At 43.4% G+C, this 14966-nt stretch overlaps 1 protein-coding gene across 1 annotated transcript; it reads left to right on the top strand.

The window, feature by feature from the left end:
• The first annotated feature begins 1114 nt into the window (after nucleotides 1–1114).
• PKD2L2 (polycystin 2 like 2, transient receptor potential cation channel) lies at nucleotides 1115–13553 on the top strand. The gene is made up of 14 exons (XM_062587727.1): nucleotides 1115–1160; nucleotides 1416–1523; nucleotides 1823–1956; nucleotides 3220–3476; nucleotides 4314–4535; nucleotides 5167–5395; nucleotides 5935–6105; nucleotides 7651–7832; nucleotides 9273–9393; nucleotides 10217–10317; nucleotides 11848–11937; nucleotides 12032–12098; nucleotides 12856–12977; nucleotides 13472–13553. Exons 1-14 carry the CDS (start codon nucleotides 1115–1117, stop codon nucleotides 13551–13553), a joined length of 1932 nt encoding a protein of 643 aa, XP_062443711.1.
• Nucleotides 13554–14966: the final 1413 nt, after the last annotated feature.

Below are 14966 nucleotides of genomic sequence, written 5' to 3'. Positions count from 1 at the left end.
ACCCTGCTAGGTCTGCCTCGTTCCCCTCCCCTTTTCGGCTAGCTAGAGAAGCATAAACTAGATGCTGACACTCCCTTAAAACTAAAAAAAGTCAATGTTTTTTCCTCTACCCCCTTGCACGTGGCGCGAGGCTGCACTGTTTGATACGAAGGTGAAGGTTCTCCCTTCGCTCCTTTAGTCACGGACCTGCCTGCGGCTCCCAGCAACCTGGTGCGCCGAAGCATTTGGGTAGCGTGCGTGCTGCTATTGGCAACCACCTTGCTCAAGAAACCCAAAACCTGATTTTGCCGAACTCCAGCCACCCAGTCTCTGCTCTTTGCAGGTTACTCACTTCAAGCTGCGGATGCTGAACGAAAATGTGCAAAGCTGGAGCTAGCCTGAGCTCTCCTGTGAGTGCGCAGAGCAACGCTGCTGCAAGTCACCAAATCGCAAGAGCATCTTAGATGATAGTTTTAGCTTTTGCTGTAGAAGAAACGAAGTCCGCACTTCAGGCCACTCTGCTCTATCAATAAATCAAAACCCCAAACACCAACTAACAAACTCCCGTGGCGACTCTGCCACCGCGCTTCTGCTCCAGCAATTTAGCAATGACACCGAATTAACTCCTCCGGGCTGCGCACGTTGCTGGCTTGGGCTGACCTAATGCAGACTAAAGCCCGTTTTCGGGACGCCAGACAGCTTGGGAAGGGCACAACAGCAGCACCTGCACCGCAGGGCCGCCCCGAGCTCGGGGAAACACACGCTTACATCAACATAAAAATCTTTTTCCCTGCGGCCTCGCACAAGAAGGGAACTTCCCAAAGCAGGGAGCCGGCCCCACGCTTAGCCCTGTGGCGACCCAACACTGTAATTTATTGCTTAATCCCCCTCACGCGCAAACGGAGCAGGCCCCAGTGCCGCGGCGGGAAGCGCGCGTTGCCTCGGGCGTTACGGAGCCGCGCTGCGGGCCGGAACAGCCTTCCTGACGGAAAAGCCTCGGTATCGATCCCCAGGAAATAATGACAACGACAAAAGTAAAGCCCGGGGCCCGCACAACGGCGGGCGGCTGCTGCCCCGCGGTCGGGCGCCAAGCGCCGCCGCCCGTTGCGATTCGAACGCGGCGGGAGGCGCCGCCATGGAGCCGCGGCTGCTCGCGCCGGAGCCGCGCCTCAGCGGCGCCGGTGGGGCCCGGGGGAAGGAGGGCTCCTCACTGGGGCTCCCCGCGGGTCTGCAAACTTGCAACGCGACCCAAAAGCGGTGCCGAGCCTCAGGCGTCGCGGGCAGGGCGAGGCGCCCTCGGAGCGGCGGCCGCCTCTGGGCGCCCCCCGCACGTTACTAACGGCCCTGGCGGACTCGTGGCAGGCGGCGCCTTGCGGCCTCGCTGGTTTCTGAGGGCCAGCACCCTCATGGCCACCTTTCCCTCCCTCCTCTCCCAGGTGTAAGCGTCGTGCAGCCGCGGCCCAGCTGCAGCAAAGAGCTGGAGCTGAAAACCACCCTGCGGGAGCTGCTCATCTACATCGTTTTCCTGACAGATCTCTGCATCCGTAAGTCTACAGCTGAACCAGGCGACTTCAAACAGCAAGCGGTTAATCTGCAGTCTGGCAGTGAACGAGCTATACGTCTTCCAGTATATAACGGTGCTTGGAGGGGATGGGTATAGAGTTATTTAATCCTTAATTCCCCTTGTCACCAGCCAGAAGTGTCATTTATAAGTCAAAATTGCTCTGCCTGCGTTTTTCTGGTAGCACGACTGTTAATGATGGCTGAAGAAGGCGCGACACGTTTAGGAGCTGTTGTCATCCCCTCATTTCGGCTCACAAGCATCCCCCTTTTTTCCTTCCAGTGACGTTCGGAATGGTAAGCACAGACATGTACTACTTGAACAAAGTGATGTCGCATCTCTTCCTGGAAACCTCATCCCCCGAGGCAGGTGGGATTACTTTCAGGAGTATTGGCAGCATAGTTGATTTCTGGAAGGTAAGGCTTTAATTGCAAATGTTTTTGTAGGGAGAAAGCAAGGGAGCAAGATCCTGGCGTTAGTTCAAAGCAGCACTTTCTCTTGGTTCTCCTAAAATCTGCATGCTAAATGTTGCACCCCACAGCTGAAAAAAGTTGAATAACTTCTTAAAGTATATTTGTGTAAAAAAAATATATATCTGGGGACAAATAGTAATATTGAAACTTCTGATGGAGAGCTTGAATAAACCAAGAATTATGTGCTGATTAACTGCTGCATGATACTCTATTAGGCTTTAACAAAACAGAAAAATTTGGGGTTTACAGTTCTTTTCATTTTCAATTTTAAAAAAAACCACACAATTTTTATACACTGTTGGTGTGGTTTCCCCTGGGCCAGCCAGGAGAACCTGCCATCTTGGTTCACCTGGTATACTATTAGCCTTCCAACCACATTTCAGTGATGGTTGCAAAATATGTATCTCTAGGTGAGTTCCTAGAGATTCCCCAGAATTACTGGTATTGCCTAGCTGACATTGGAAAGCAAAGTTTCTCCTCCTACTTTCTGTTAAAAATGGAAATCTCTGGTCATAAGAGTTCATTTGGAGGAACTGTTTCCCTTTTATCATGTCTGTTCTGTGGAGTATTGGTAACTCATAAAATAGCAAGCCCTTGCAATATGATATAAATGATGATGTATTAGAAGCAGTTGTAATACACGATCAGATGGTGTCAAACCACAGAAGTATGCTGTTTTAAATAATATTATCCCCAAGTGTAGTGCTCTTTATCTGTAGCTAAAGAACACCCAGGAAGGAGGAATTTTTTCCCCCTCCTTCAGAAATAAATATTTCTTCATTTAGATTCAGATGACTGAAAACACATTCAGAAGTACATATCTCAAAACAAGTCTTCAGAGAGTATGATAAATAAACAGATTGTGTCAGAACAACAAACATTTATGTGTTCAACCATATTTGTTTAAAAATCAACAGAGACGTATATTTTCAATGAAAATCCAGATATGTGTTACCATCTTGAGCTGAACAATCCCATTCCAAATCTCTGATAGAATTGCACAGGGAACAGAACTGACTCATAGAAAAAAAGATGCAAATGTACCTTTTAAATAAGACGGTATCAGTGGTCATTCCTTGTGTCCTAGGTGAAGACTCTCTAGCCATAGGTAACCTGAGAATCCTGTAGAGATTTGTATGTGAAAGAACTGGGCAATAGTGGTATTTTCATCTTCTTTGGAGTCTTTAACCTTGCTGGTATATACAGTTTGCAGAAGGACCCCTCTTGGATGGACTCTACTGGGACAAATGGTATAACAACATGACATTAACCATCCAGAAAAACAGCAGCCATATTTACTATGAGAATTTACTGTTAGGAGTAGCCCAGATTCGCCAGCTAAAAGTACGCAACGGCACCTGTTCCATCTACCCATATTTCCAGACTCTTTTAAAAGAGTGTTATGGTAAATATCGCTATCGAGCTGAAGACAGGTCAGCTTTTGGTCTAAAGAACGGGTCTGAGTAAGTATTCTGCTTCAGATTTTCTAGTGGCTTCTTTTGGATGTATACATGTAAGAGATTTTTCAAAATTACAATACTTTCAATTGGAACCAAGCATCAAATGCAGAAATGTTTTTGAAAACTCCACTGATACAACATAAATAATTCCTTAATGCCACTACTCTTGAGTTCGTAAGACTGCATATGCTATGAGCTGAGTTTTTCACTTGTTTACATTGAGACAATCCATGGATTTGGTTTTGCGCCAACATTATAGACAGGAATTTGGCATGGAAAATTTATAGAGGAGGGGCAGGAAGAACTGAAACAGTGAGCCCAGTTCAGTAAAAGCACATATTAATAGATCTCTCTCCACTAACATCTCTGGAGAAATGCTCAATTATACGAGACTTGAATTTAAGTCACATATTTATGAATTGGTATCATGCTGAAGTGCCCTGGAAACAGCCAAACGGGCATTTAGCATTGATTTAGCCCCGTGAAAGAGCGTGTGGACATGCCATATTAACAATGAGCTGTGCAAACCAGAGATGTTGCATTTACCTATAAAGGTTTTAAGGTAATAAATCACCTAGCCCACTTCGGGCAAAATCAAGATTCTTAAGGAATTGCTGTTTTGTGAATGTACTGAATAGATAATTAAAATAAATAGGAATATTTTAAGGCCATATGTCTCGTGCATACTTGATGTAGAGGAAAGAATTATTTAAAGAACTGTCTCTAAAAGTTGGTTGTGAATGCAATAGAACGCAAGAACTAACAAGAAATTCTATAGAAATTAACTTAATTCAGTCGCATTTCCTTAAGATGAGTCGCTTTGTTTCCCATTTCTGATAGATGGAAATACGCCTCCATCTCCTCTTTATCTCCCTGGTACTGGGGCTATGCAGGTTTGTACAGCAACGGAGGATTTATATTCACCTTACCCAAGTCAAAGCAGGAGAGCGTGGAGAAGCTGGTGTTTCTTCGGCAGAACAGCTGGCTCACTAGAGGCACCAGGGTTGTGTTTATCGACTTCTCTCTGTATAATGCTAACATAAACCTTTTTTGTGTAATCAGGTGAGTTCTTACTTTTATTACATGTGAAATCCGATTTACTGAGGCATGGTGCTTCCGTAAGGACACAATGAAAGACTATTCACCTCTGGCATACACAGTTAGGCAGCAGTTGGCAAGACGGTAATTCTTTAAAAAATACAGAAATCCAGGTAGTGCAGGGAGCTGGTGCAGATCCTTCATCTCCAGTCTTTTAAATAGGTGGTCTCTGGTCTGTACAGGTTGTTGTTGTCCGTTGGAATCAATTTCATAGCCCTTTGCAAGCCAAAGATTGGGTTATTGGTCCTGTTGTCAGCTAACATAGGGAAAAGACAGAGTCGCAAACTCAGGATACAGCAGAGAATAGCTGTTCTCCTGAAACAGTTTATTCAAAGACTTTTAACTAAACAATATCACTTAGGTGTCTTCAGAGCTTCTTATTTTTGTCTGTTTCCCTACCACGTAGTTCTGGCTTCATGGGGGACTGTGCTTTATCTTTATAAAAAGATCTTAGAGGTCCAGGAGTTACCAAGTTGCCCATTTTGCATAAGTGTTTGGCCTAACTACAGCCCAATTATGTATTACTAACATAGTAATAATTAATATTAGAATATTCGAGTAATAGTAACTAACAGCAGTCCCCAATTTTTTCCAGGTTGGTTGTAGAGTTCCCTGCCACTGGGGGTGTTCTCACCTCCTCACATATCTACTCCGTGAAGCTCCTCAGATACGTCACGTATTATGATTACTTCCTGGCCTCTTGTGAAATCACCTTTTGCCTCTTTGTCATCACATTCATAATCCAGGAAGCTATAAAAATAACAAAACTGAAAACAGAATATTTCAGAAGTGTCTGGAACTGGCTGAATATACTGCTGGTGGTGGTGAGCTGCCTGTCAACTCTTACATCTATGCTTGCCCGTTTAGAGTGCTACAGGATAGCCAGTCCATGAGCCAAAACAGCCCAAATCTTTTCCTGGTTAGAGTCAGTCACCTGCTGTAATACACTAAAGAGGCCATATGGCCCACTGGAGTTCACAACACCTGAACACTTTTCCTGCCTTGCTGTCAACTTGCTGTGGGGCTTCATGTCCTATCCATCCTTTGTCCATCTTTTATGCTTTAGTTGTAATCTTTGCAGAGCTGGGAGGCACAAGCCCAGAACAGGGTTATCATAGTAAAATTAGAATGTATGTAGTAGATTACATATTACAAATCCAACATTAGTGTAGTACAATTACAAATAATTTGGCCAATAAAGTATCCTATAAAAAGTTTATGACTAAGTACCTAATAAGCTCAGGTTCTTTAAATCTAATCAAGGGCTTATTGAAATCAATAAAGTCTTTCCTGTGCAGAATGACAAATCTAAAGAGAGGGAGGTAACTAAACTTTAGTTTCACTGGCTTCTGCTTTCCTTCAGATATCTATCCTTGCCATTGCTTTCAATATCTACCGCACTGTAGAAGTGTCCCTGTTAATGGAAGAGCTGCTGTCTAATTCATTTGTGTATCCAGACTTTTACTTTCTTGCATCCTGGCAAGTCCACTACAACAACATGATTGCTGTCAATGTCTTCTTTGCTTGGATAAAGGTATAGGCTCTTACTGCCTTTTACTGTACTTGAGAATCATAGTGTTTTTAAGCGTATTATAAATATTTGCTCTTACCTTTTTAAGGGTGAACTGCAAAGGCTGGCCTAAAAGAGGGAATTTTGTTTATAAGATTCCAGAAGAGTTTAAAATTATCTCATTGTTTAGGGAATTCTCATAAACATGGGTCACAAATTCCAAGCCTATCTAAAAAAAATTCTGTGTGTGGACAGCTGTCTCCTTTGGAACAGCTGGGAAATAACTGTGCCCAAACAGCCTCCTCAGACTCAGTCTTTTCCTAGACCCACTATTACCCCAGTCACAGCTTGACCTATACAGATGACATAGCTGTAATAGCTCACATAGCTAAGAGCTATGAAAACACTAAGTAGTTTTTAACTGCAGAGGAAGCCAAAATGTGTCTGAATTTGATTCAGAAATGGGTTTGTGCCAGGACCCCTTTAATTTCATTCTTCCTTGCAAATGGATTTGCAGGTCTCAGGACAGAGCAACCAGATAAAAGGCTTCTCTAAGATAAAAGGCTACTTTTATTCCTAACCAGGTGCTCTGGGGCCAAACCAGTCCTGCATGTTTGCATGCCACTACTTCTAATCTACCAAACCTTGCAGACCCTGACTGAGGTCTGCATCCCTTCCCCTGCACACAACATACAAATAGAGTCTCCAGTTTGGTTTGGCTTCAGTACTCCTAAGGATCGGATGAAACCACGTTCTCTACTGAGGCCCAGGCTGCTTATGGGCCATCTCTCCTAAGTGTTTGTAAAGCACCCAGCACACAGCAGCTGGGAAACAGAATGGTCATATCTACCAGAAGAGATCACTCTTTAGATCAAACCCCACATACTTGAACATACTCCATCTCTGCTCTCCAGGTCATGTCCTTTTAAAATAAACAGGCCTTTGGCCTTCCTCCACCTCCCAAGCCAAGGCTGTAGGAAGAAGCAGTTTGGGAGCGCTGGCTGTTGACCAGTTCTGTTACAGTCTTCTTTGTTGTGTCCCTTCTTTGCCCTAGCTTCACGTTCCCCCGCATCATCCCCCCACAAACTGGTTACTATTAATGTAGTAGCACAACTGTGTTCCTAATTAACAACTGTCATTGAACAAGGACAGTGTGATTTTGTTCGGGTCTTGTTTTAGAGTCAAATTAAAAGAGACAGCTTCTTACCAACTCAGCCCCACAGGGAATCCTCAGATGCAGGAAGGTGGTATGTCTTGTACATCTCCTTGACTGGAGATCCACATCTGCCAGAGCAGATTACACATCCCAGCACCAGGAGGGACCCGTTCACACACAATTAGCCTCAGCAATTAAGCATATTTGCCCTGCAGAACTCTCCTCTTCCCCACAAACACACCCAGGCCTAGTGCTCCATCCAGATTCATACCTGTAACATATCTGGCACACAACTTGTTTCCAGATAAGATTTAACTTGCAAATTATGATTACAGATGACATTCCAGAAATTCTGTTAAGATGATGCAGTATATTTTGATCTCCTAATAACAATTTTTTCTATTCTCTTGCAGATATTTAAATACATAAGCTTTAACAAAACCATGACTCAGCTGTCCTCCACTTTATCCCGCTGTGCCAAGGACATCATTGGATTTGCCATCATGTTCTTTATCATTTTTTTTGCATATGCACAGCTGGGCTACCTGGTCTTTGGGTCACAAGTTGATGAGTTTTCCACTTTTCAAAACTGCATGTATGCAACTTTCTAAACGTTTTGATACAAAGACCCCAGTTGCTGAAGGTCCAAACAGTCTCACCTAAGCAGAACTCAAAGAGTACAAGCCTCCAACTCCTTAAGCCCAATTTACAGAGCGAAACCAACATTGTTTGCCCTAGGAGCTGTTTACCAAAGCCATCATATGCACAGAAGACACAACATATACAGTAAACAGCTCAGAGAGGCAAAGCTCAGGTGCAGTTCACCCAAGGGACATCACCATCCCCCCAGACTCTCAACACAACTTTGCAGGACAGAGCATGTAGCCAGACCTCTGGAAGTGAGGTATTCTGCTTTGCCTCTTTGAAAGCAAGAGCTTGAAACTACCCAGCAGACCTGCTGCTGGGTGTGTGATACAGCTACCAGCATGCAAACCACAGTGGAAACTGCTTGAGACACCCAAGTGGCTCAGAGCACAGACTGGCCATCTTTGCATGCAGGAATTACAGCTCTTTTAAAGAAACATTCAGCTGCACAGCTGAGATTGCTTGCAGATGGGGTTTGAGCAATCTTGCTTTCTCCCCCAAAATTTTTCAGCCACTCACTGTAGCAACAGCATCAGATCAGTTCCAGCTGGCACTTGGAACAGGGCTTGTTGCACCTTGCAACAACTCCTACCTGTCATTACCCTTGTGCACCCTGTTCTAGTACATGGCTTAATCAGAAAAGCACTCTGCATTTAGCATAATCTTGGCACTGCTTTTCTCCCTGCACCTTCTCTCTGGGTCATGCTCTGTATGGCAGGTGCAAACTTCAGAATGGAGTGAGGGAGCATTTGTCCTGGGCTTTCCCAACACCATTTTCAATGTTTTTAGCCATTGCATCAAACTGCAGCTCTATCCATTCCCCTGGATAAGTCTAGCGCTCAATACAGTATGTCAAAAATTTAGAGAGATTTCTTAAATTTACCAGATTGACAGCAGCTTTTTTAATGTAAAAATGCACTCTTAGAACATAAAATTATCTCTCATTTTGGATCCATTTGGATATGACATAGTTCTAAGAGGCTCTAATACAAAGGAATAAAGAAATGCCTATTTGTCTTACATAGGAATAAAATCCCCAACGCAGGAACCTAAGCCATTACCTTCTGCACTAACAGATGATGTGGGATCCTGGATCTAGAACAAAAGGGAAATAATTAAAAAAAAATACCGAGGGGTTTATCTCAATGAAAGTGTCTTCTGTTCTCCTATAAAACATTTTAAAAGTCCTGTGTACTTTCAAATTCTCATATATATTCTGAATGCCCAATTTAACATGCTACAGTGGTTTATCTGTTGATTTCAGTGACTAAAGTAATGGTGAATCAGTCTTTCAGTTGTAGTCAATCTGTTTCTTTGTTTTGTAATGCTTAAAATACTGCTCTATAAGAAAAGCGAAGCAGTCACATCATTCTCATCTTTTTACTCCCAGCTTTACGCAGTTTCGTATTGTACTGGGAGATTTTAATTTTGCAACTATAGAAGAAGCAAACAGCATCCTTGGGCCTATTTACTTCATCACATTTGTGTTCTTTGTGTTCTTCGTGTTGCTGGTAGGTGTCCTCCTAACAAGTACTTAAACTTTTGCATAAGCGGCAGAGACATACTGCTGTCTCCTCTTGTGTAGTGCCCTGAGGAAGCATTTCCCTCATAAGAAGAAAGTTGTGCCTGTAATACTGGCTTGCCCAGCTGCCCCTCACTACACCCAGGGAGACAGAGACTTGAGCTTGAGCTCTTTAGCACCAGAAGTTATACAGCAGCATTGGAGAGGTGCTGTATCTGAGGTAGTCTGACCTACTGGCGCACCAGCACCGGGTTAATCCGGTTCCCAGGTCTCCCTTTCTCCAAACAGCCACCAAAGTGTCTCTTGCACCATGGAACAACCTTGTTGCACCTTGCACTCTCATGCAGCACCCATTTCTCCAGATTCTCATTTCTAAAAACTTAACCAGGAGCTCTTAGAAACTGCACAACTTCAGCCTCATCAGGCAGGGAGGTTAAAATGAGACTTGAGTGGGACTCTAAGTGCACTTATGCCCGACTGTTTGGGTTGATGTTTTCATTAGTTCAGATTGAAGCACCACCTGGGAAAGGTGCATGTATGTGATGCGAGGGCTGTCACCTCCAAGAGAACAGACCTTTCCGTTTGTTCTGCAGACATGAAATAGCCAAGCAGTTCCTCTCCAGAAATAGCCCCTAAAACTGCAAGATTAACACAGAATTTAACCACATCTGGAAACATCTGCACTCAGCAAAGCTCTTCAGTTCTATTAGTCACATGCCCTAGCATCAAACAGCCCCAAGTATAATCATAGATCCAGCATAATACAAATACAATTTGCAGAGAAAATAACTAAATGCATCCTTCCTATGCAGAACATGTTTTTGGCTATTATAAATGACACCTATTCAGAAGTCAAAGCAGATTTTGCAGTGATACCAAGTGAAGATTTTGCGATCAGTGACCTCATTAGACGGGTAAGTACACGCTTCTGTAACTACCTCCTTTAATTCAAGATAGGAGGAATTCTGTTGCTATATCACTAGTGACGAAACTTAAATTGGCATTTAGGAATGCCCAGTGTTTGGTTTTTTTTTTTCTTTTAATAATTTTACGACAAACGTAGACATCCCTCTATAAAGCCTGTAGGAACTTACAATGGGTATTAACGGTTTAAGTAGCATAGAAATTCAGGATGCAGGGAGCCTGCCTTTATCTCACCCTTTCAAAAGCATCTGTAAGCCCAGCCTGGTTTGTGATATATACTCTCATCAACTTTTCTTTAGAGTTTGCCACTGCTGCCCTTCCAAATTGAGAAAGTAAGGGTCACTGCACACAAGTTCAGGGTTATTGACAGAATAACTGAAACAAAGGTGCCCCGCACCAAAAGGGAGCCTTTGGCTCCATTTTGGGGGTATAATCCAGGGTTACATGTACTGCTGTGGAAAAGGTAACAGTCTGCTTGCACTGGTGTAGCTGTGAGAGAAGGCCAGGGAAAGGGGATCATCACACTGCTCGAGTCAGGCAGCTGATGTAGGCTTCTAAATGCAGACCAAGGGAAATGTGCAGCTGGAGAGGAAAGAAGAGGGTGACAGAGAGAGAGTAGCTACACAAATTTTAGGATTTTATTGCCATTATAGCTTAATTTTTATTCTTTCATCCAGCTTTTTCAGCCTTGCCTCTTCAGTTAAAGGCTTGGAAATTTCCAAATAGGCTTCTAAGAAAATCTGGGAAGACTAAACAAGCAGAACTGTCTAACCTTAAAATCCCACCAAGTTCAGGGCATTTTATGTGCCAGAAAGGCACACAATGGGAGAACAAACCTTTCAGTAACTTTTCAGTTCTGCTTGAAATTACAACCTCCTCCTTTCCCACCAAACATTTGCGCCAAGGAGAATGCATGTAGCTCTGTTGCTGGGACAAGTCAGCCCCTCCACCTAGAGGTCAGACTTTCACTGGGGAATATGGCATCACTAGTGAGATAAATATGGGACTTGAGACACCTGTATGTTCAGACAGTGTTTTTGCAGGTCTGCCTACATTGCTGACTGCAGAGGAGGGCTGGCAGCCTTATCTGCTTGAAATTTTTCCTGCAGGTTTACGTGCATCACACAGACACAAGTTACATTGCTTCTGCACAGCACAGCTTTTGCGAGGGAAGGGGGTTGGGAGTCCCTGGCCAGCAACAGTACGGCTTACATTCCCCTCCTCAAGCTCAGCCCCTCACTAATCCTAAACTACTGCAAGACTAAGTGCCAGAAAAGTCAAAATCCGTACTGGATTTGCTCAGATACTACCTTCAAGGATTTCATGACAAATCTGAGAGCAGAGTAACTTCACTGAGCTGAATAAATGGGAGCCAAGAAGGCAGCAAGACTGGTAGGAATTGTACTCGATTGCCACAGCGTCATGCTGACAGTCTGCTCCTCACCTTCAAGTCACTCTTTGTGCAGAAGTGTCTCTGGCTAAACACACTGCTCACTTAACATGCTCTGCTTTCCTTGTCTATGTTCAATAAGGCCCTCGTCAAGCTTAAGTTGAAGAAATCAGAGACTGACATAAATCCAGAAGAAAAGAGCCTGGGGAGTGTGAAAAGGTAGGATCTCAGCCCAGGATTCAGAGTTTGCTGTTGCTCCCTGCACTGGGCACACACCTATTCTCACAGGATTTCTGTTTGTGTGAACAACAAGCACGGAATCAGCCACTACAAGAAAAGACATTCCTAGGCTTTCCAAAGAGAGCACTGCTGATGCAAAGGTAGGCTTTATTCTTTCCCTTTCTTAGAAATTGCTGATTATATTTCAAAAGTTGAGTACAAAAGGAGTCACAGTTGTACCTACCCTTACTTACAAAAACTATTTCTCCACAGAATACTAATTTTAACATCATAGGAATAGCATTGAAGCTAGACCTAAAAATAAACAATCACTAATTATACCCAAAGTTCAAATGAAAGGGTGTCCAGGCTCTGCTCAGACAAGGTCATACAATATGAGAGCAGAGTTGGCAGCAGGTTGGGGTCCATGTGTCATAGCAGTGATAAAGTTGTGAGCTAGACTTTTGCCCAAATGTTAAATAGATGCATGGAAAACAAAATATGTTTTCAAGCAGCCTTTTGGGTCATAAAACCCATTTGCAGCAGGGAGAAAAAATTCCTACCAGACCTTGGTAAGCCCATAATCCGAGCTAACCCAGTGCAAATACTTCTGAAACAGCAGTTAAAAAAAAATACGCTTCAACAAAGGAGAAAAGAAGTCATAGGTAGCCATAACCACTACTCCACACAGAATGTTTGCAATCTCTCTCAACTCTGAAGAGAAACATTTATTCTTGCATCCTTTCTTTTTGGAAGGCTCAGAAGTAAAATGTACTTTCAGATAGAGAAGAGAGCATGTTTTTTTCCCCCATGTCTTTCTGCGTGAGAGTGTAGCAGGTATCCAAGTAAGCCAGACTGGCTTTTTCTGTGCTGTTTTTTGTTTTTATTTTACTTCCTAATCCCTCTGCTGTTGAGTAGAACTACCCAAAGTTGTCACAGCTACAGAAACAGAAGGAGAATTTCCGTCAGAAGCATCCATCTATGGAGGACTTCGGCTCTGTCACGTCTCAGAGCTCCATCTCCCCTGAACAACTTCAGCAGTAAGTGGCTGAGTTTGTTCTTGCTCTCCTCTCCCCAACCCCGGGTGACTGCAGACTGCAGCAGCCCTGACTTGGATTACCTAAAGCATTATAGAGAGGCAATTTGAGACACAGGAGATGAAAAGTCATAAATTACAAAATCAGTAATTTTAAGAGATTATTTGAAGTGCTTTTACATTGTTTGACAGTGACTGGCCTGAGAAAGAGAAGGTGGAAGCAGAAAAGATGTTTAGTAAAGCAGCTTGCAAGGACATTAGTCAAAAAAATGAGGTGGGATCAAAATTTTAAAATATTTTCACTTTTTTCAGCACATCCCCTTGTGCCTGCCCACAGAGGCAGATAAACTGTAAAACCTTTATGCTTGAGAAGCGGGTAGTTCAGAACTAGACTTTTGGGAGCTGCCACAGTTCAAACGAGCAAACAGAAAGGTTTACAAACAGAAGTTTAAGGGAAGCCTTATCTCAAGGATTTCTTACTGTATTTTTGTGTCCTAGACTTTTCAGGTATACAGCTGAGTTGGAAAAGGAATTAGATGATGTTAACAGGAAACTCAGTAGAATTTTGAAGAAAAAGTAACAGATGAAGGTCACAAGGTAAAATGGATGAGCTCATCTGGAGACAGAGATGGCCTTATTCTTCACACAATTGAAATTCGAAAGCAAGAAAAAGCAGTTCTTCTCCCCTACTTTTCTATTTCTGGATAAGGAAGCAGGAACCTCAATAAAAACATAGTGTTGTTGCTTCCCAGTATTTTCCGTGCAAGTTTCAGGTGGTTTTTCAGCTCTGAAAAAAACTCACCACTTTTGCCAGAGTGCTGGGTAGAAATCTCTACAAATGCCTGAGTGACATTTACTCTGCAGCCTCCTTTGGGGAGCACTGATACAACTGCTCTTGAAACGAGGAGGGCAGATCATGAGCAATGGCAGCTTCCTGGGCCTGCTCTGTTCCCTTCTCTCAATTTCTGGCCCAATCTGGTTTAACACAATCCTTAATTACTAACTAGAGTCCAGAACATGGTTTATTAGCCCAGACTTCTACATATTGAGGTTTTTTTGCTAGTGCATCTGTTGCAAGTGCTAATCGTTATTTTTGAACAATTTTTGTTCTGTTCTTTGTAAAACAGGTTATACCTCCAGGGAAAAAAAAAAAAAAAAAAAAAAAAAGGAAAAAAGAAAAAAAAAAGAAAATCTGATTCCTCTTCCAGGATTTCTTTTTTTTTTTTTTTTTTTTTGCCTAAATCTTAATAACTACAACCACTAGAGGGCAGTTCGCTTCACCTCTACACCAATATGAGTTCTGAGAACGTGCCCTTTTTATTCCTAAATCCATTTATACCCATTTCCCCAGAGACACTAGACATTCCTGGGGTCAGGAGGGTTTTGTGTCAGGTACGCAAGTGGGGCAGCGCAGCTCGTGCTTCTTTGCTCTGCCACAACCTAAACCCAGGTTTTCATCTCTGCCAGCACAGTACCCAGTCATGCGTAAGCTGCACAGCCACAAGGCATTAGATTGTACGGTTTTAAAGAATAAGCCTCCTTTCAAAACACGTAAGGATTCACAGGAAGGATGATCACTTTGTGGGCCAGCTATTTTGCTAGAACAAAGACCCACACACAAGGTTTCCCTCACTGCCTCATTTATTCCTGGAAACAACAGAAGATAAACTAGGTGTTGTGTCCAGACCAGAAACAATCTGCTCGTATCTAGCCATTATTTGTTCTTTGCTGCAGCTGAGACACAGGAAGAAATAAAACACGTGTCCAAATGCCATCTGAGCACACCATGAGAAAACACAGGGCCATCGCCAGCTGCAACACCCAGCCTGCACCCAGTCCACCCAGGCACCAGCCTCTGCCCCACCCAAGTTCTGCTGCTGTACATCTCTGTGTGACACAACTCCCAGCCTCCAAAACACTCTGAAGCAGGTATAAACCCTAGAAGGATTTATAGTATTACAAAGCCTTAGTTCTGTCCTGCAGAGTACTGTCA

The sequence above is a fragment of the Rhea pennata genome, chromosome 14 (genome assembly GCF_028389875.1).
Source record: "Rhea pennata isolate bPtePen1 chromosome 14, bPtePen1.pri, whole genome shotgun sequence".
NCBI lineage: Eukaryota > Metazoa > Chordata > Aves > Rheiformes > Rheidae > Rhea > Rhea pennata.
This window is presented reverse-complemented; position numbering and strand designations above follow the sequence as displayed.